This window comes from Triturus cristatus, chromosome 1_1 (genome assembly GCF_964204655.1).
Source record: "Triturus cristatus chromosome 1_1, aTriCri1.1, whole genome shotgun sequence".
Classification (NCBI taxonomy): Eukaryota; Metazoa; Chordata; class Amphibia; order Caudata; family Salamandridae; genus Triturus; species Triturus cristatus.
The window spans coordinates 70,688,301-70,709,147 of NC_140579.1; the positions used below are offsets into that span (position 1 = coordinate 70,688,301).

General features: G+C 47.0%; 1 protein-coding gene and 1 pseudogene across 2 annotated transcripts in view; both read left to right on the forward strand.

Moving 5' to 3' along the window:
• LOC146869451 (E3 ubiquitin-protein ligase TRIM11-like) overlaps positions 1-18,836 on the forward strand; it is a 41,538-nt gene extending 22,702 nt beyond the window's left edge. Inside the window, exons 5-6 of one of the 2 annotated variants that reach the window (XM_085599851.1) lie at positions 5,139-5,191; positions 18,756-18,836. In XM_085599851.1, coding sequence (XP_085455977.1) covers positions 5,139-5,187 — 49 coding nt within the window. In that variant the 3' untranslated portion in view covers positions 5,188-5,191; positions 18,756-18,836. Of the gene's footprint in view, positions 1-5,138; positions 5,192-9,394; positions 10,560-18,755 lie in introns of those variants that run through there. The other variant, XM_085599852.1, reaches the window with a different exon arrangement.
• Positions 18,758-19,270, forward strand: LOC146869452 (E3 ubiquitin-protein ligase TRIM39 pseudogene; annotated as a pseudogene).
• Positions 19,271-20,847: the final 1,577 nt, after the last annotated feature.

Below are 20,847 nucleotides of genomic sequence, written 5' to 3' on the forward strand. Positions count from 1 at the left end.
CACGCCCCCCAATCTTATCTATCATTAATAAAATGAAGGGCCATGCTGATCCTATGAATCCACCATAGGCTAAATGAACAGCTAGATCCTATGGATGCCAGAGCCAAAGATGAAAAGAAGAATCCTTAGAAGTAACAATGCCTAGAGGTTACAGCGTATAGTGACATGACTTCTCCTCTCTGCAGAGGTAGTATGCGGCACTAATCATCTACTGAGGCCGACTTGCGGTCCAAGTCCAGTCTACTGACATCTCTTACAGATCTGAGCCATTCTGATACCTTTGGTGGGTCAGGAGTAATCGATTTCTTACAGATTTCCGTTCTTGCTAGCGATATCAGAAAAAATATCAGCGAAGCCTGATCCAAGTTTAACTCGTCCCAGTACGGGCACAAGTCCATCCCAAATCGGATCAGGCAGGGGCTTACCTTAACTTCGCAGCCATTAATTTCTTAAAATGCCTGACTTAAATACCACCAGAAGAAGGCAAATAACGGGCAGTCCACGAGCATGCGTATATCATCCACTGACCCTCCCTTACTTCGGTCTCCTCCGTATGCCCATATGAAGCTGCTGACTCTTCCTTGCTTCAGTCTCCTCGTTCTTTCGGAGCTTCCTTCATGAGATCCTGGCTCCCTTGGATGCCCATATAAAGCTGCCGACCCTCCCTTCCTTCAGTCTCCTCCTTCTTTCATGAGATCCTGGCTCCCCTAGACGCCCATATAAAGCTGCCAACTCTCCCTTCCTTCAGTCTCCTCTGGAGCTTCTTTCATGAGATCCTGGCTCCCCTGGATGCCCATATAAAGCTGCTGACCCTCCCTTGCTTCAGTCTCCTCTGGGTCTTCCTTCATGAGATCCTGGCTTCCCTGGATGCCCATATAAAGCTGCTGACCCTCCCTTGCTTCAGTCTCCTCTGGAACTTCTTTCATGAGATCCTGGCTCCCTGGATGCCAATATAAAGCTGCCGACCCTCCCTTGCTTCTGTTTTCTCCGGAGCTTCCTTCATGAGATCCTGGCTCCCTGGATGCCCATATAAAGCTGCCATCTCTCCCTTGCTTCAGTCTCCTCCTTCTTTCATGAGATCCTGGCTCCCCTGGACGCCCATATAAAGCTGCCAACTCTCCCTTGCTTCAGTCTCCTCTGGGGCTTCTTTCGTGAGATCCTGGCTCCCCTGGATGCTCATATAAAGCTGCTGACTCACCCTTGCTTCAGTCTCCTCCTTCTTTCATGATATCCTGGCTCCCCTAGATGCCCATATAAAGCTGCCGACCCTCCCTTGCTTTAGTCTCCTCCTTCTTTCGTGCGATCCTGGCTCCCCTGGATGCCCATATAAAGCTGCTGACCGTCCCTTGCTTCAGTCTCTCCTGTCTCCCCTGGATGCCCATATAAAGCTGCTGACCCTCCCTTGCAATTTCTGCAAAAGCTTTTTGGAGAAAGGAAGTGGTTTAGTGTCAAACAAGACAATCACCTTCGGAAGAACCAGCATCTTAATGGTGTTCACCCTCCCATAGATACCGAGGGGCAGATTTTCCCTCCATCTTGTAAATAGAGCATCTATATCACGGTGTTGCTTGAACATGAAATACCTTTGAAAAACCTTTGGCAAAACAGGAACAGTTTGTTTAATTAAACATAGCGGCCGGGAGAACAGTTACAGACACAGGGTCTGAGGAATGTCTCAAATTACAATCAATCTGTAGCGTTCTTATATACAATTCATTATAGGTAATAAAATGTTTCTGGAGATCCTTGTAGGGAGAGGAATGTAAGTTGCTCCCTCTAGATTCATATATTAATTTTAATTGATAATCCAGGTGGGCCTCGACCTTGCAAGGACAAAATGCGACCAGCGGTTAAAGTGTCCAGATGTCTGGCACGGGGAGCACGTGATCACTGCGTGTTCTGTGATGTGATTTTCTCTATGTTCCCAACTTATGTAGCATCTGACTTTATGCTGTTTTTGGAGCGCGCGTACCCCCTCCAGCCATGCTCGCTTTATTGGGGCCAATCTCTCTTAACAATTGTAGTGTCTCTTCACTAATCTGTGGGTTTGATCTCGGATTTCCCGTCCATGCATTTGTCTGCCGGCTACGTGCCACCCCACCTGTGGCCTGACAATCAGTAACCTTGGGCCTAGGTCTCAGTGCTTGCCGGACTACGTATTTGCGAGTCGAGGTTGATGCGGCGTTCACATCGGGTGAATTTGTTAATTGACGCAATTTTGTTCACATAAATAAATGTATCATTTGTCATATCAGCATCGATATTTTCCTAATTAACAATGTGATACCTTAGTCAAGTTTACATCCGATATTTCCTCCAAACTCTGAGTTACGATGATCCCATGATTCCTAATCTGGTTTCTGGTTTGAAGCCCTACTTTCTCTCTAGCCCGGTCTTTACCTTATTGATTAGATATCCTGACAGACTCCCAAAATCTCTGGCATGCGTCTCAAGCTGTGGAACAGAGAGCTCTGGGTTCAATGCACACAGAACTATGTCATCAGCATGCAGTGCTAGTCTGGTTGGTAACCCTGCAGCTTCAAAGGGAAGAATGGTCTAATCCTGTCGAATCATCTGGGAAAAGGGCTCAATATATACACAGAACAGAATTGGCGACAAAGGACACAGCTGTCTAGTTCCCCTGGATATCTGAAACGAAGCTGTAAGTTCGCCATCCCAAATCTTAGTTTCCGGCACCTTATATAGCATTTGCACAACTTCAGTAACATTGCTGCTGTAACCATAATCCTGCAATACCTCCCAAAGATAGACCCAATTAACCCTATCAAATGCTTTAGCAGCATCAATTCTTGCGATTGTCAACAGGAGATTAGAGGCCTCGGCCATATCATTCTCACTAATGTCATTGGGTTAATTCATACAACTTCCTTCCAGGCACAAACCCCTTATGATCGAAATGGATCAACATTTGAAGGACATCTGACAACCTCTTAGCCAAAATTCCTGGAATCATTTTGTAATCACAGTTCAACTAAGATATAGGTCTGTAGGAATCCATGAACCTAGCGTCTTTACCCGGCTTAAGGATCATAACTACAGTTGCCTCATATTAGGAAGGTGGAATTTAACAGTCTTGCAGAGAGATCTCATTAAAATAAGATACTCAGTAAGAGAACAAAGATTTACATTTTTTTTATAGAATTCAGTTGGGATCCCGTCTCGGCCTGCTGCTTTCCCTTTACTGAGCCTCCTCGCCTGTCCCCTCATCTCCCCCTCTGTGGTCCCTCCTGGGCCTGCTGCTTTCCCTTTACTGAGCCTCCTATCCTGTTCCCTTATCTCTCCCTCTGTGATCCCGTCTGGGCCTGCTGCTGCTTTCCCTTTACTGAGCCTCCTAACCTGTTCCCTTATCTCTCCCTCTCTGATCTCTGATGTGACAATGTTGTGTTGTGGGCGCTGTCATGAATTCACGTGGACCTCAGGTAAGAAGGTAATAAGTATATACATGAGACCCCTGAAAAGAAAGAACCTCTTAACTGACCTATCTTATTTGTGCAGTGTTAATCACTTATGTTTAGCAAAAACCCCAGAATACAAGATTACTCAAAATACATTCAAAATTTCTTTTTATTATTTTGTTTTTTTTATATTAAATTTGTAAATAGCAAAACAATCATGTGTGTTCTATTGGCGGCTTTTTCGACCCAGCGGTATAGAAAACGGGAAACTGCGCAGACTATGAGATTGTACCTTTGAACTCAACACGTTTCTCAACCTGTTTAAATTAAAAGGACAGACACGCAGCGTACCCTTTCGAGGACTCTTGTATTTAAATAACTTGGATGGATCTGATAAAAACATTTTAAACCATGTGACCAATCGCTCTCGCTTTGTCTTTGGAATAAACAGAACATATGAATTATCATTGGCCTAATACATCGAGGCACACAACTCTTTATGCCTATTCACTTTTAAGAAGAGCTATATCTCTGGAAAATCTTCGTGATAACCGCACCAGCTTAAATACAGATCAGATGTCGAGAAACGAGAGGCTACGCCAATAACACACAGAGAACCCTTATCCTTTCGCCGCTCAGACGACTAAGATACCTCTATAAATACACTGGTCCTGAAGAAGGAGACGTCAAATTTGTATACAGTCTCCGAAACGTACGTAGACCGGGAGTACCAACCACACACCTGGTAGATCCATAGAAGAATCCAATCTCATTGTCCTGATTCCAGTACCTTAGGACTTAGCAAGAACTATCCAAAACTTATATGTACATATATTTTTTTAAATCAAAACTTAAGTAGGATCTTACACCAGAGTTGGTTGTGGTTGTGTTTTTACGAAAAATTAATTTCTTCTCCACTCTATGTGGCACGTTTGATGGTATGAAAGAGTGATTGCTTGGTGAGAATGTTGATATGACGGTTTTATTTTTCTCTCTTGGGGGTTCTTTTCCACAAGTTTTTTCTCAAATTGTGTCGTTTTCTAAAATCACAAGTATTTATGAAATCTTAACTAATGTGGAAACATTGTTTGCAGTAATGTATGATGTATATACAAATTATATGCCAATAGAACACACATGATTGTTTTGCTATTTACAAATTTAATATAAAAAAAACAAAATAATAAAAAGAAATTTTGAATGTATTTTGAGTAATCTTGTATTCTGGGGTTTTTGCTAAACATAAGTGATTAACACTGCACAAATAAGATAGGTCAGTTAAGAGGTTCTTTCTTTTCATTTGTCTCTCTCCCCTCCTCTTGGACCTAAAAGTACTTAGGGGAAACCTTTCACACATATATACACGAGACCCCACCAGGAGCAGATGTAACCTGTTACTCAACCGCCCCCCCTCACTCAGCCAACGGCCGCTCCTAGAAGACCCATGCTGAGGCACTCCATAGCATCACATGAAGCGCGCTGGTCTCACTGAGCCATCTGCCTTAGAACACCCACATCCTGCCATAAGATGTTAAAGGTACTTTTGGATATCGTTAGAGCTTTGACTCTAGTGTATGAACAGTAACTCACACTGAGCTCTAGTCCGCAGGTGCTGCTCTTAATAATGAATCTTATTTCAAAAACACGCCTTGTGTGATGTTCATCCTTTGTTCCTGTAGCTGTCATTGCACTTTAATACAAAGATGATGTTTGTTATTACAGGTGTAATAATTTGAAGATTCAGTGCCCAGAGGTGGTGGTGAAGAGTTAAAAAGGTAAATATCATTGCGATGATTAGCTCTGAATATTACTGTTCATGAAAATGATATGGTATGATATGGTGTGGTGTGCTATGGTATGGTGTGGTATGGTGTGGTAAGAAATGCTATGGTAAGGTGTGGTATGGTATGGTATGCTATGGTAAGGTGAGGTGTGCTATGGTATGGTGTGCTATGGTATGGTATGGTTTGGTATGTTATGGTAAGGCGTGGTGTGCTATGGTATGGTATGGTGAGCTATGGTATGGTGTGGTGTGCTATGGTATGGTATGGTGTGGTGGGCTATGGTATGGTGTGGTGTGGTAGAATGTATGACATTACAAAGCTTACATTTACAACGCATGCCTTTACAACACAGTTTTTACATCGCAACATCTTTTACAACGCATTCTTTTACATTGCATGCCATTACATCGCATTTTCAGAAACTACCTTTACAATGCATAACATTACATTGCATTATACCTTTACAACGCATACCATTACAATGCATACCATTACATCGCATTTAAGGTAAGTGTTGGATAGTATAGGGGTAATAATTACTATTCTAACTCCAGTGAGTGCAACAATAGGGTAAGTGTTGGATAGTGTAAGGGTACTATGCGTTGTAATGGTATGTATTGTAATGACTTGCGATGTAATGCCTGCATTGTAGTGACATGCGTTGTAATGATATGCGTTGTAGTGATCACATGCGATGTAATGGCTATGTTGTAATGACATGCGATGTAAAGGATGTTGCAATGTAATGACTGCGTTGTAAAGGATGTTTCCCCGTGTGGTTTGGTATACTATGGTATGGTGTGGTGTGGTATGCTATGGTATGGTGTGGTGTGCTACGAAATGGTATGGTATGTATGGGATGTTATGGTGGGGTGGGGTTGGATCAGATGGGATGGTATGGACTGGTATGGTATGGAATGTTATGATGGTATGTATGGTGTGGTGTACTATAGGGTGAGATCATGGTATCATATGGGATGGTTTGGTATGGTGGTGATGGAATGGGATGGCTGTTTGGTATGGTATTGTATGGCATTCAGTGGTAACGTGCACTCACGTCAGGGTACAGTTACTTGATTTGTCTCTAAATTTTGTCTTTTCCAGATTTTTCTAGATTTCTACTTATCTCTATTCTGTACACACGCTGCCGCATTTCCTTTCTTTAAATCATTCTTCCCCTTGGACATTCATGCTAAGTTTATCGGAAATTCAGATGCGGTAATTTCACACCTCACATTTATTTATTTATGGGTTTTATATAGCGCCTGAATCACCCTCAAAGGGGTATCTCTGCGCTTCGGACCTTGCTGCTGGACAGGCTGACGAGCATTATCAGAACAAAGTAGTCTTAAGAAGCTTTCTAAATCGGAGATAGTCAGGACATCGTCTCAGGTAAATGGGGAGCTGATTCCAGTAAAGGGGAGCAAGGTAGGAAAAGGATCTCCCACCTAACCTTGATTTCCTGATCCGTGGGACCAAGAGAAGCAATTTGGTTCCTGACCGGAGGGTCCTAGAAGGGACATAATGATTACGTTTCTCGGCGATGTAGAGGGGGCCGTTGTTATTCAAGGCCTTGTGGACGGTGAAGCAGTATTGAATTTAACCCGCTTGTGCACTGGGTGCCAATGAAGCTGTTGAAGGAGAGGAAGGGAGGCAGTTTTCGGGGGGGGCATTCGAGACAAGGCGCGCTGCGGTGTTCTAAACCACCTGCAATCTGCTCAGCGAGGACTCATTGGCCGAGACCAGGAAAGCGTTGCAGTAGTCTAAGCGGCTTACTACCATTGTCTGAATTAGGGTTTTGCGAGTGGAATCTCGGAGGAAAAGAAAAACTTGCCGTAGCAAACCCAGCACGTAGAAGCAGGAGCCAGCAGAATAAGCGGCATGCTCCTTCATGGTGAAGGCCCGGTCTACGCGGATGCCCAGGTTTTTAACAAGGGCCTGAGGGGCGGGGGGTGCCAAGGGCTACTGGCCACCAGTCTGGTGTCCACAGCAAAGATGCCTCTCTGCAAAGCATAATCTCCGTCTTCCCTGAACAAAGGGGGTGGATTTATTAAATGAGAAGAGGAGCTGAGTGTCGTCAGCAATGCATATGAAATCGGCACACAGCCACAGGTCCTGAGGAGGTTGTCTAAGGGAGCCACATAGATGTTGAATAAGGTGGGGTTTAAACATGAGCCCTGGGGAACTTCCTTGGTCAGTTCCATCGTCCTTGACCGAAAAGGGCCTAAATTGATGGTCTGAGAACGGAAGGACAGGAAGCTCGTCATCCACTAAAGAGCAGGTCCTGAGTCCAATCTCCTGAGCAAGATCTGGTGGGAGACAGTGTCGAACGATGATACTGTTATGATACTGCTAGGCTTGACAACTGCGAGTAACTCAGTTACTGCAGTATTCTGGGACTATTGAATGGGAAATTACCTCAGAATTTGGTATTTACCACATAACACATTGGGGTATATTCTCAAGAACGTGTAATAACCATCGCAAATTTAGCTTAATGCAACTTTGCATATCGCAGTCTATCGCGAGAAAACACTTTCTTAACGTCCAATATCCAACCCAGCGGCACCATGCGATAGCAGCATGATAACGTGCCAAATGACAGCGTAAAAACCAATGCGACAAACAAAAAATACGAAACATGAACGGTCAAAAATTTGTTATGCCACAAAGCGCGATACCAAAATCAGCGAAAACCAGCGACAGGCCTGCAATTCCCATGCGTCATGCGGGAAAATGCACTATAAAAGCAAAAAAAAATAAACACCAAAACCAATTCAAACTGCATAGAACCATGAATGGATGCACCTTGACCGAGTGCAGAGGGCACGCTGAACTCCACAAGCCCCACGGAGGACCAGCCAGGAACCCTGTGTTCAGGGAAGGGCAAGGAGAAGGAGAAGAGGAAGAGAAAGGCTGGGTTAAGGATCCTCCTCAAGGAGGTGATAGAAAACCAGCAACAACTGTTAGTCACCTCCACTGCGGCACTGGCAACCCAAACGGAAATATGGCAGTTCATCGTCACCAACGTCAATGCAGTGTCGAGGAGGTCAATGGAGGAGGTCAAGAGGCGCTGGCATGAAATGCACAGCCAAACCAAGGAGAAGCTCGCCACCAACAGGAAGGCAGCAACGGCGACTGGAGGTGGGAGTCCTGCGACACAGGAGGAGCTGGGTGAGCTGGACCAAATGGTGGCCACAGTCATCAGTGTGGAGACAGTGCAAGGAATTGGGGGCCTGGACACAGCTCGACATGACCTGACCCAACAGCAACAGGGTGATATCCACCAGGGACTGGGAGAGATGGGCACAATGGCACACATGCACAATTATGTGTAGCACACTGCACATGCACAATGACTGTGGAACATGTCCCTGATACACTTGCAACACTGCAGCACACATACAAACACCAAGTAGGCCCCCATCCACCATGTGCACATATGGGTCCCCTCCAAATCACCAATGACACAACTGAGCCACGCACATGTGATGAATCCAGAAAAGCAGTGGCTGTGTGAGCCACACTGACTATGCAAATGACACTGCATGACCGATAGCATGGCAGCAGCCAAAATACATGGCATGGTGCACGATTCGACATGGAGGTGGCCCAGTGCGGATCACATTCGTAAAGGAGCAGGTCACACTCTGACTTATCCACGTGCACCCACAACCCATGCCTTCCAATACACGCAGCAGACGAACAATGCACAAGGCCACAAAATCTGTCCAAGAGCACATATGACCCAAGTCGCAAACATTTCTGTCCCCGAAAAGCACAGAATTCAAAGACACACCGCCTCAAAGGGATAAGGGTACACGGAATCCGAGCTGCAGGGGAAACTCCCCCACAATGCATCACACACACATAGCAATCACAGAACATCAGCAATGACGGCAATGTGGTTTAAAGTGCAACACCTACACCACAGGACAGAGGACACAACAGGTTCCGCTTGTGCGTAGAAACTGGGCACTCACATCTGGCATTGACTGACCTTGTGAGATGATAATGTACGGGTACTACCACACATCCGTCATGTAGTCGAAAATCCCACTATCTGCCATCAAATAGCCAGCTCCACCAAAACAGTCACAATGTGCCTTGTCATGCAGTCTGTATGTAAACATCTGCAAAGCGTCAACATACATGGAACACACTGTTAACCTGCATCTCCCCTTAACATTGCAGAGGGACAATCAACACTTACTGCAGAGCAGACCACAAACCCCATCATTGATGATGTAGAGATGAAGAGGACAACCTGCACATATGTCAAGACACACTCCAACGGATAATGGACAGCCTCCGCAGCCCACCCCCAGGAGCAGGGCAGGCCAGCTGCCTCGAGGTGACCCCCCCACTTGCACACACCACACAGCAGGAAAAACACACAACCACGGCTGTCTCCCAGGACCCCCACGAACAATACATGGAATTTCAATGCCGTGTGTTGGGTTGCCAGGTGGAGTTGACGGATCAGCTGCGGGTGGGTTTCGAGCTCGTGGCAGCTAATCCCGAGGCCATATGTGGGTGTCTGAGTCCCATCAGGGACCACGTACAGTCCCTTATGGACACCCCCTGTCTGCACCATGCTCACCGACAATCCTTGGCTGACCTCGCTGGGGCCATTACTCGGATACAGGAACTGTCCAGTCAGACAGGCACTAGCGATGACAGCACAGAGTTGGCACAGATGCAGAGGACAATGGAGACCATGGAGCAGATGCAGGCTGGAAGTATGGCTGCCACGGCTGAACACCAGCGAGATGTAGCTGGGATCTTCCATGCCCTGCAGTTCATCATCCTGCCATTGCTGCCACTGAGCCAGTCCCAGATAACTGCTGCGGGAACTTTGACACTCACATCTCCAACCCGTGATGTGTCAGTGACACACAGTGATGCAGCCCCATCACCTTTGCACCCTATTGTGTCAGTGGCACCCAGTGATGCAGCTATTACACCGCCACACACACCGGACACAGAAGAAGTATCAGAGGAGTAAGATGTGGATGGTAATTACTGTGTGAGGAAGGAGGTAGTAGCATCCATCACCGCCAGATGGCCTGTCCCTGCCTGGTTCTGCCCTATACATCATGCCCTGGGACAACACCTCCCACTGTCCCTCGGAATACTCTGGGACATCCACCCGGACCCCGATTTGGACTGCCACATCTTCACTGCTTGACAATTACACAGCAATCCTGCTGCGGACTGCACTCTCCCTCTTCCCAATCACTTTTCAATCCCCAAAGGACTCTGGTTGACCCGCCACTCGGCTTCCATGTTATGTGGGCTTGGATGACCATGTACAGCTCCAGGTCCGTCAATCACCTGAATGTGAATAAAACATTCTAAATCACACAGGTGTGTCTTCACTATGTACACACACGCATGGAATTATGGCTGGATGTAGGGACCATGTTTGCACATGAAGGTACACCCTGGTAACTGACATCTATGGACATGTCTATCCCTGAGACACCTGGCCAATTGCATGACTGTGAGGTGAGTAATAACTGTGTCACCATTGCACATTAACAGCAATCTCACAACCCCCCAACGTAGGCACACGTCCATGTGGTGAATAGGCCTGTGTGTAGGAATGACCAAATCGGTAGCAGTCCAGGAGTGGTGTCCTACATCACATGAGACAACAGAACTTTATGTCGCATACCTACTCACACACATCTGTGTGGACACATTCTGTTATGATTTATGACATTGCTCCACATGGTCAGAGGTTGGACACCATACTCACATTGCTGAAGACACGTAAGTGCAGAGGTCTGCCAGCAACTATCCGAAAACAGTGTCTGGCTCACAGAGGAGGAGCTGTCAAAAAGGACCCACCCCCATTGTACATGCGTCAGTCAGACTCTCCCTGTGTAGGGACGATGCTCATTGTGGCACACGAGTGGTCAATCTAATCAACACTCATCACAGTTAGACACCAGTGAAATTGCGTAGACTTTTTTGGCATGTGCGTGTCAGTGCAGACAAAGCAACAGCCACAACATGCAGAGACATGCTTAAGACACTTACACGCAGCATGGGAACCTTTCGAGGTGCAGGAAATGGAGAGGCAGAGCTGAACACCAATCATTACGGATGGCAGTGGTCTCAGCCCACCTTGCCTTGCTGGACGAGTGATGTGTTGTTTGGCGTCTGCCCATTGCCCCGTGTGAGGGGCACGACATACAGCCCATGGGGTCTGCATAGTGCTCTGCCACCGGACTGCGCCGACTGTCTGCTCTGCTGACAGTGATCAGGTGAAAGGGTCTGACAAGGTCACATGTCATGCTACATTGCCATGTGTGTACTCTCCCCCCAGCAGTGTGTTTAAATTGGTAACGTTGTCAAACGACGCTGTGCTGCTCCGACCATGGAACTGCATCACCTTGCACAAGGTAGTTCCACACACATGCATTCAGAGTCCAGACAAAGTCAGACATGTCCTCTGTTGTGGAGGGATATGTGAGCATTCTCCACGATGCAACAAGGTTTTGGGATCTGTGCTCTGGGTGACAATACGATGTGGCTGCAGGAACGTAGTTAGGCGTCCATGAATGCCAGCGCAGCCAAGGAACACCAGGGTGAGCCAATCCATTAACTGGTTCGGGCAGATGTGCTCAGTCCACGCCGTTTCCCCAATCCGCAACACAGCCCAAAAGGGGAGCACCTCAATGTGGTCACTGCACACGAGGAGTTGTGCAATCTCCCATGCACAACTGCCAGCACATACACCAAAGATCAGTGCATCTCATGCATGGCTATCCCGGTGACACTCCTGTTTGTGGGCCAACAGGGGGCGCACTGTCAGGTCACAGTCCAATTCAGCTACCGTTGCGTTGGATAGGCAGACCTCCATGGGCCACTCGAATGTGCATGATCGACAGTGGAACCAGGGCTGGAGGCAGGTGACGTAGGCAAGACGGAAACTCAGACGGAAACTGATTCGCAACACTGCCATTGGCAGGGATACCAACAGATGCAGCATTAGTGCACAGTACAGTCCCACGTGACAGGGGTTGTGCTTGTGCCTGCCATTGCGTTTGTTGGGCTCTTGGCAATGGCACTCCTCAGACCGGTGGCAGTTCGGTGGACGATATGCCACAGCTCTGGGCAATGAGTCGTATGTGTGTGCGACGTTTGGACATATGGGTAGTTTTTAACTTATGTGTCAAGGGCATCCCTTGCAGGTGTAGGTCGCGCAGGGACAAGTGTGTGTGGGGTGTGGGCACGTTGGTGTTTCATTAGCGCAGTTCGTGGTGTGGGAGTCGTCAGAGGCTGGCATGGTATCTCACGCAGGGTGTGCCAGCCGCATTCAGGACCAAGGTTGGGGGTTTGGTTGGCCTTCAGCCTTGTGTGTTGAGACAAAGGGGCTTTCATTCCTGATATGAATCCGACTACTGCTTGTATTTCTTGAATGTGATGTGGACTTCGCGCTGACTTTGATGCCAGGCCTGTGATTTGGGGTGCACAGATTTTGAGACACACGCAGCTGTTGGCTTGTTTGCATGAGCCAAGGGCCCGATTGGCCTTGCGCTCCTTGTTCTGTCTTTCTCTTTCTCTCTCTTTCTTTCTCTCTCTCTCTCCCTGTCCTTTGATGAGTGCCTGACACACCTTCTTATCTTGGATATTGTCTAGCAGGCTTTGAGTCACAGATTGTCCAGGGATACCCCACCATGACTCTTCGAAATAGTTGTTTGGTGACAATTTTGGATGTGACATTTTGTTTGGTCTTTCAAGGGTGGATGTATGAATCAGGATTTCAGTGCTCACATGTATGTTGATTGTTGCAAATGTGTCACATCAGGCGGGTGCTTTTGTTCATGTTTTCGTGCCGTTGATGTGCAGTGTATTGGTCAGGGGGAGCTGGGGGGTACCCGGCGTGAGTCCCGGGTTGTTGTGGCCCTCTTGGGTGTCCGGCACGCATGTTCCGTGGCTCCATGGCATCTTTGTTCTTCAGGTGTGGCTCCGGGCTGGGCTCTTTTCTGGTGCAGGTTGTAGTCCGACTTTGCACCAGGTTGGAGCAGGTGTTAGTTTCCTGCCGCTAACGCGTCTTATCGCATGTTTTGTGATCTTATCACAGATATGGCTGGTCGTTGAGAATGTTGCGGTGTGGTGTTGTTGCGGATTTGTGCACGGGATCGCCTACTCTGCATCTCATTAGCGATAGTTGCCGGGTTCATCTGTGGCGATGTTTTTTGAGGATGCTATCGCCTGAAAACTGGTGATATCGGTTGTTTGCACCAGCTTGTGAATGGGGCGGTAAATTTATCGCGACTTTGGCTGCGATAAAGTGCAGATAACTCGGTGATTGTTCCTTGAGAATATGCACCCCTGTTTTCCTGAATTTTAGCACCAACAGGGACCAAGCGCATGCATCTACACGGACCCAACGCATGTATCTACACAGCTAGTGCATGCACCTGCACTTACCTAATTCATGCATCTACACTGACCTAGCGCATGCACCTACTCTGGCCTAGTGCATAAACCTATACTGACCTAGTGCATACATCTACACTAACCTAGTGCATGCACCTGCACTTACGTAGCACATGCATCTACACTGGCCTAGCACATGGACGTACACTGACCTAGCATATGCACCTACACTGACCTAGCGCACTCACCTACACTGACCCACCGCATGCACCTACACTGACCTAACACATGTACCTACACTGATGTAACTGATGTGGTAATACTGCATGTGACAACCCTGTATGTGGTAATACTGCACGTAGTTATGCTGCACATGGCTGCTGCATGCGGTAATACTGCATGTGGTTATGCTGCACATTTATTTATTTATTTATTTTTAAGATTTGTAAAGCGCAACGGATGCCCGTAGGCGTCTTGGCGCTATGACTCAACTAATGCCTCCATGAGGACGGTGGCGAATTAAAGGTAATGAGGTGAGGAGAAGAGCTACTGGTCAAACAGCCAGGTTTTCAACAATTTCCTGAATTGGAACAATGTGGGTGTAGATCTAATCACCAATGGAAGAGTGTTCCAAAGTCTGGTTGCGCTGTTAGTGAAACATCTATCTCCCCAGGTGACAGTCTTAGTCCGTGGCACCACTAGTTGGTGTATATTTTTGGATCTTAATTGTCGGGTAGGGCAATAGAGAGTGAGCTTCTGTTTAAGAAACTCCGGCCCTAGCTGATGGAGGGCTTTAAAGATAAGACACAAAGTTTTGAATCTGATCCGGTTTTTGACCGTCAACCAATGATAATTCCTGATTACTTGCTTAATCGGTTTAAATTTGGGGGTCCCAGATAGCAATCTTGCAGCCGCATTCTGGATCAATTGTAGCTTGGCGACCACCCGAGCTTGAGCATTTGCAAATAAACCGTTACAGTAATCAAGAGCTGACAATATCAATGAACTCACCACAGTTTTCCTAGCACTTTCTGGAAGAAATGGAATTATTTTTCTTAAAAGTTTAAGTTTGTAAAATCCTAAGGACGCTGTTTGATTGGCATGATTAACAAAATGTAATTTCTCATCAAAGATGACACCCAGATTCCTGACCTTCTGAACTGGAGTTGATATAGCTCCGAGTAATGGGGGCCACCAAATAGATGACCACATAGGTGATAGTTTACCGAAAATAATCACCTCAGTCTTCTCGGAGTTCAGCCTTAAGCAATTACAGGCCATCCACTCCTTAATTGCCAGCATGCCTTCTTGAAACCGAGCCGCTACCCTTTCTCCATCATTATTGATGGCTAACACCAACTGGGTGTCATCGGCATATGTTGTAAGGTTCATCCGGTAGGTCTTAATAACACTAGCTAAGTCCGACACATAGATGTTAAAAAGTGTCGGACTTAGGGATGAGCCTTGAGGAACCCCACAGGGTAAAGCCAGATCGGCCGATTTAAATGGCCCCAGTGTTACGGCCTGGGTTCTGCCAGACAGAAAGGAGGCAAGCAAGGCTCCAGCCCTAGAGTGGATGCCCAACTCTCTGACACGGTCAATCAAGATGGAGTGATTGACCGTGTCGAAGGCCGCAGGCAGATCCAGCAGAACCAGTACCGCCGTACCCCCCTGGTCTCTGATAGTTCTAATGTCATCAGCGGCTTTGATTAGCGCGGTCTCGGTGCCATGCATTTTCCGAAAGCCAAACTGAGAGTCATCAAGCAAGACATTTTGTTCAATGTATTCTGAGAGTTGATCATTCATTACTTTCTCAGCCACCTTGGCTAAAAAAAGGCAGGCTGGCAATGGGCCTGTAATTTTTCAGCGAATCTTTATCTAAACCAGGCTTCTTAAGAAGTGGTTTTAATAGCGTGTTCTTTAGCCTGTCCGGGAAAATCCCCGATTTAAACATCGCATTACAAATTTGGCAATACTGCATGTGGTAATACTGCATGTGTTAATCCTGTATGTGGTAATGATGCATGTGGTAATACTGCATGTGGTAATACTGCATGTGGTAATGCTGCATGTGGTAATGCTGCATGTGGTAATCCTGTGGTAATACTGCATGTGGCTAAACTGCATGTGGCTAAGCTGCATGTGGTAATACTGCATGTGGTAATACTGCATGTGGTAATACTGCATGTGGTTATGCTGCATGTGGTAATACTGCATGTGGTAATCCTGCACGTGGCTATGTTGGATGTGGCTAAACTGCACGTGGTAATACTGCATGTGGCTAAACTGCATGTGGTTAAACTGCATGTGGTAATCCTGCATGTGGGAATCCTGCATGTGGTAATCCTGCATGTGGAAATACTGCATGTGGAAATACTGCATGTGGTTATGCTGCATGTGGTTAAGCTGCATGTGGTTATGCTGCATGTGGTAATGCTGCAGGTGGCTATACTGCATGTGGTGATACTGCATGTGGCTATACTGTATGTGGTAATACTGCATGTGGCTAAACTGCTTTTGGTAATACTGTATGTGGTAATCCTGCATGTGGTAATACTGTATGTGGTAATACTGCATGTGTTAATACTGCATGTGGTAATCCTACAGGGTGGTGGAGTTCAGTGAGATATTCTGGCTCAGCCCCTGTAGTGTTTCTGACAGGGCGGTGGAGTTTAGTGAGATATTCTGGCTCAGCCCCTTTAGTGTTTCTGTCAGGGTGTTGGAGTTCAGTGAGATATTCTGGCTCAGCCCCTGTAGTGTTTCTGACAGGGCCGTGGAGTCCAGTGAGATATTCCGGCTCAGCCCCTTTAGTGTTTCTGTCAGGGCGGTGGAGTTCAGTGAGATATTCAGGCTCAGCCCCAGTAGTGTTTCTGACAGGGTGTTGGAGCTCAGTAAGATATTCTGGCTCAGCCCCTGTAGTGTTTAGACAGGGCAGTGGAATTCAGTGAGATATTCTGTCTCAGCCCCAGTAGTGTTTCTGACAGGGCGGTGGAGTTCAGGGAGATATTCAGGCTGAGCCCCAGTAGCGTTTCTGACAGGGCGGTGGAGTCCAGTGAGATATTCCGGCTCAGCCCCTTTAGTGTTTCTGTCAGGGCGGTGGAGTTCAGTGAGATATTCTGGCTCAGCCCTGTAGTGTTTCTGACAGGGTGTTGCATCTCAGTAAGATATTCTGGCTCAGCCCCTGTAGTGTTTCGACAGGGCAGTGGAATTCAGTGAGATATTCTGGCTCAGCCCCAGTAGTGTTTCTGACAGGGCGGTGGAGTTCAGTGAGATATTCAGGCTGAGCCCCAGTAGTGTTTCTGACAGGGCGGTGGAGTTCAGTGAGATATTCTGGCTCAGCCCCTGTAGTATTTCTACAGGGCGGTGGAGTTCAGTGAGATATTCTGGCTCAATCCCTGTAGTGTTTCTGACAGGGCGGTGGAGTTCAGTGAGATATTCTGGCTCAGCCCCTGTAGTGCTTCTGACAGGGCGGTGGAGTTCAGTGAGATATTCTGGCTCAGCCCCTGTAGTGTTTCTACAGGGTGCTGGAGTTCAGTGAGATATTCTGGCGCAGCCCCTGTAGTGTTTCTGCAGGATACCCGGGTCTCGAATATGTCTGTAAATAATCAGACACCCAAACTGTAACCTTGCTTTGTTCCCACTGTAACTTTCTAACCCACAAATGATGTGCGGTGGTTTATTTCACTAAATACTGGGATTTTTAAATAAATGTATTGGGAAAACTGAAAACCCTCCCACACAACCCTGTAGTCTTGACTTCACTAGAGCTTAGCTCAGGCCTGGGATCGGCCCCTGCTGGAAGTTAATCAGATTAAAATGATCCCCTCTCTAGCTGCACTGACCTGAGGTAGAAATGTTTATTCCCTCTCAGACATTTCTAAGGCTAGACAGGGGCCCTTGGACCATGGACCTGAGATTGGACATCCCAAGAGATGGACCTCGGCTTTCTGGCCTTTATGTCACAACCAAATGTGTCTCGTCCACACCACTTCTGATCAGAAACTTAACTGTGATCCCCAAATCCTGGCTGGGGTATAGTAGGAATAGGGAGGCGGCGTCTGTGGACAGCTAAATCCAAAGGCAGTCTCTGCAAAGTCTGTGTCTAAAAGACACGGGGACCACCAGCAAGATGTGCAGAGTGGTATCTGTGCATGAGTTTACCTGCTGTGGCCTTTACACCTGGAATAACATCTGTATCTACACTCATTAATTCTACTAATGCCAACCAATCGAAGCATCTCTAAAGGGTGGTGTCTACCTGGGTCACTAAACTAGTACAGCATACCTTTCAGTAGCTCTGTCATTCTGTACCATCTAATGCAGTGTACTGACTAGTACAGTATACCATTGGGTAGCTCTACCACTCTGTACCATCTAATGCAGTGTACGGACTAGTACAGTATACCTTGGGGTAGCTTTACTACTCCGTACCATCTAATGGAGTGTACTTACTAGTATAGTATACTTTTTAGTAGTTCACTCACTCTATTCCAACTAATACAGAGTATGGACTAGTACAGCATAATTTGGAGTAGCTCTGTCACTCTGTGCCATCTAATGTGGTGTACTGACTAGTACAATATACCTTGGAATAGGCCTGTCACTCTGGACGATCAAATGAAGTGTACTGAGTAGTACTGTACACTTCCAGTACCTCTGTCACTCAGTGACATGTATTGCACTGTACTGACTAGTACTGGATACCTTGGAGTACCTCTGTTACTCTGTACTATCTATTATAGAGTACTGACTAGTACAGTATGCCTTGGAGTAACTCTGTCACTCTGTGCCATCTGATGCAGTGCACTCACTAGTACAGCATACTGTGGAGTCGCTAGTCCAGTGCCCCACCTGCTGTCCTCTCTATGTACTGCGGTTTAGTGTAGTGTGTGCTGTAGATGAATGCGCGCTTTAGTGCAGTGAGCGGTCTAGTGCCGCGCGCTTTAGTGCAGTGAGCAGTCTAGTGCCGCGCGCTTTAGTGCAGTGAGCGGTCTAGTGCTGCTCGCTTTACAGCAGTGAGCAGTCTAGTGCCGTGCGCTCTCTAGCACCGCGTGCTCCTTCCAGATATAGTGTACATTAATCATATGTAAAGCAGAAGCAGTAATTACAGCCTTTCTTTGTGTCATTAAATCTCTAATTGTGAATCTCTTCTCTGCAGTGATGGTGACTCTGGATCCCGACACGGCTCATCCTTGGCTCCTCCTGTCTGAGGGGGGGAGACGAGTGAGATACACGGGCACAGCGCAGCCCCTGTCGGACACCCCCAAGAGATTCACCTCCTACTACCCCTGTGTGCTGGGGAGCGAGGGGTTCACCTCCGGCAGACATTACTGGGAGGTGCAGCTGCTGCAAGAGGGGGGAGGGTGGCATGTGGGGGTCGCAGCAGAGTCTGTGAGCAGGAAGGGAGGGTTCACATGGTCACCTGAGGGGGGAGTCTGGACTGTGCTGGGGTGTGAGGGTCAGTACAGGGCTCTCACCTCCCCTGACCCCCCTCTGTCCCCTCGTGAGAAGCCCCTGAAGCTGGGGGTGTATCTGGACTACGAGGGGGGGCGGCTGTCCCTGTACAATGCTGACTCCATGGAGCTTCTCTACTCCTTCCCGCGGGCGCCCTTCACACAGAGGCTCTTCCCGTACTTCTATCTCTGGGGAGGAGCGGAGCTGAGGCTGCTGTGAGCCCCCCCTGCCCCCCAACTGTCATCCACGGTTTAAACTCCAACATTCCAAAGAATCTTCAAACACCAACATTCCAAAGGACCTTCTTCACACTGACCCTCTGACCTGTTTCCATGACAACCAGAAGCCTCACGTGAAACTGTGTATCTCTTTTCCTTGTACATTTTTAAAACAAGGGCATAAAATGTTTGCAGTGTGAATCATACATCAAACAGCATGTAACATATGATAAAGTCATTGCAGAATTAAACAAGCATTGGCATAGCCAATTGGTCTCGCCTTTGGGACCGTATAAGTCTTTAGCCAGAGCTATAGGCTTTGGCAATGTTTCTAAGGTATGTTGTAGAGCAGTGTGGCTGCTGTGCTCCATGCTGCAAACTTGGGGCCATATGTAGGTAGCCTAATACCGGTCGGTAACGGCCGATTTTCGGTAAAAATCCCGTTATCGACCGGTATTCAGGCTTTTGGTATGTAGGGGGGACATTTCAGGATTCGGTAATTTACCGAATCGGTAAAATTAACGATTCTGTAATTTTACCGATTCGGTAAATACCGAATCCTGAAATGAGATGTAGGGGGAGTGTGTGGGTGTTGTGTGGATTCGTTATTTACCACCAACTAAAAGTTGGTGATAAATGACAAATGGCTTAGAAAAAGCATTTTTTGGCACTTAGAAGTGTGCAATGTGGCAGACATACATGCCCTTAGGGCATGTATGTGTGCCACATGTGCACACATGCAGGAATCAGGGGTGCAACAGGGTGTCACTGTAACACCCTGCCACCCTTGATTGTGCTCCCCCCATTACCGAATCGGTATTTACCGATTCGGTAATGGTAACTGGCTTCCCATTGATTCCTATGGGCCTCCTGGCCCATAGGAATCAATGGGAAGCCAGTTACCATTACCGAATCTGTAAATAATGATTCTAAAATACCGACCCATTCCGAATCGGTAAATATTACCGATGGATTACCTACATAGCATTTACCACTTCATAAATACTGAATCGGTAAAATTCGGTATTTATGAAGTGGTAAATGTTAGGCCACCTACATATGGCCCTTGGTGTCTAGTGCAGTGATGTGGGGCAGTGGCATGGTGTGGTGTGTTGTTATAAGGTGTGTGTTGGTGGGATGCATGTGGGTAGTGTGCTGGGGTGCATGTGGGTGGCATTTGCATCCTTACAACAAAAATCAAACATCACCAATTGTAAATAGATTAATAATGCTTGTCTACAAACTATTGAAACGGCAATAAGGGTAAATTTAATATGCATAGCCCCATGGACCAACCTAACAAGTTACCTTTCCATTTTTATTTTCGCATGACAACGTCTGAACACCCAAGGACATGTTCTTTGCAGCAGGCATCTTAATCCTCTGCACTACTTTAGCATCACAGGAAACAGCCACTAAATTAAACTCCCATCTCTCTCCAGCATTAACATTAATTGCCAAAGTTACCTTTACATTTTTATTGTCGCCTGAAAACATTGATCTCACAAGGACATTTTCATTGCAGCATGCATCTTAATCCTCTGCGCTACTTTAGCATGAGTGGAAACAGCCACTAGA